The following is a 1,008-nucleotide window of genomic DNA, read 5'->3' as shown; positions in this document are numbered from 1 at the left end:
CGCGCGGGGGGGCCCGCTGCCGGGCGGGTCCTGCCTCATCTGTAAGCCGTCGGCGCTGGCGCAGTGCCTGCTGCGCGCGCTGCGACGCTCGGCGGCGCTGGAGCCCGGCCAGCGCTCCTGGCTCTCGGGACCCCACCTGCAGACCCTATGCCACTTCGTTCTACCCGTGGGGCCCGGGCCGGAGCTGGCCCGCGAGTATCTGCAGTTGGCAGACGACGGGCTGGTGGCCCTGGACTGGGTCGTGGGACCTTGCGCCCGGGGCCGCCGGATCACCAACGCGGGGGGCCTGCCAGCGGTGCTGCTGGTGATCCCCAATGCCTGGGGGCGCCTCACTCGCAACGTGCTCGGCCTCTGCTTGCTGGCCCTGGAGCGCGGCTACTATCCGGTCATCTTCCACCGCCGCGGCCACCACGGCTGCCCCCTAGTCAGCCCCCGGCTGCAGCCTTTCGGGGACCCATCAGACCTCAAGGAGGCTGTCACTTACATCCGCTTCCGACACCCGGCGGCCCCACTGTTCGCGGTGAGCGAGGGCTCGGGCTCGGCGCTGCTGCTGTCCTACCTGGGCGAGTGCGGCTCCTCCAGCTACGTGACTGGCGCCGCCTGCATCTCGCCTGTACTGCGCTGCCGGGAGTGGTTCGAGACCGGCCTGCCCTGGCCGTATGAGCGGGGCTTTCTGCTCCACCAAAAAATCGCCCTCAGCAGGTGGGTAACGGCCACACCCGGGCACCATGAGGAAATGAAGGGCCTGAGCTAGCCAAGAAACAGCAGTGCCTGGTACAGAAGCAAACAGATGTGGGCTTGCTTGGGTCAAGTTCTCTTGGCTCATTTTCCAAAGCTGCCCAAACCTGGTAGTCTAGACAGAACCAGGGAAGCAGGCCTAAGCGCCATAGATGGACTCGGTCAGCATCATTGTGCCACCTGAACGGGGACCGCTGCCCTGGGGCCACCTGGCCTTATCGCAGCCCACGGTGTCCTAGCAACTTGAACACCTGCCTACCCCCCCCCCCA

At 67.2% G+C, this 1,008-nt stretch overlaps 1 protein-coding gene across 1 annotated transcript in view; it reads left to right on the top strand.

The window, feature by feature from the left end:
* Positions 1-7: 7 nt before the first annotated feature.
* The window catches only part of ABHD15 (abhydrolase domain containing 15), a gene marked incomplete at its 5' end in the record, with an annotated part of 4,634 nt that continues 3,633 nt past the window's right edge, over positions 8-1,008 (top strand). The window contains one exon of the mRNA XM_006165488.3: positions 8-702. Coding sequence (XP_006165550.1) covers positions 8-702 — 695 coding nt within the window. The remainder of the gene's footprint in view (positions 703-1,008) is intronic.

Source organism: Tupaia chinensis, unplaced genomic scaffold (assembly GCF_000334495.1).
Source record: "Tupaia chinensis unplaced genomic scaffold, TupChi_1.0 Scaffold143921_1, whole genome shotgun sequence".
NCBI lineage: Eukaryota > Metazoa > Chordata > Mammalia > Scandentia > Tupaiidae > Tupaia > Tupaia belangeri.
Note: the sequence above shows the minus strand (reverse complement) of the source record. Positions and strands in the feature narration are given on the sequence as shown.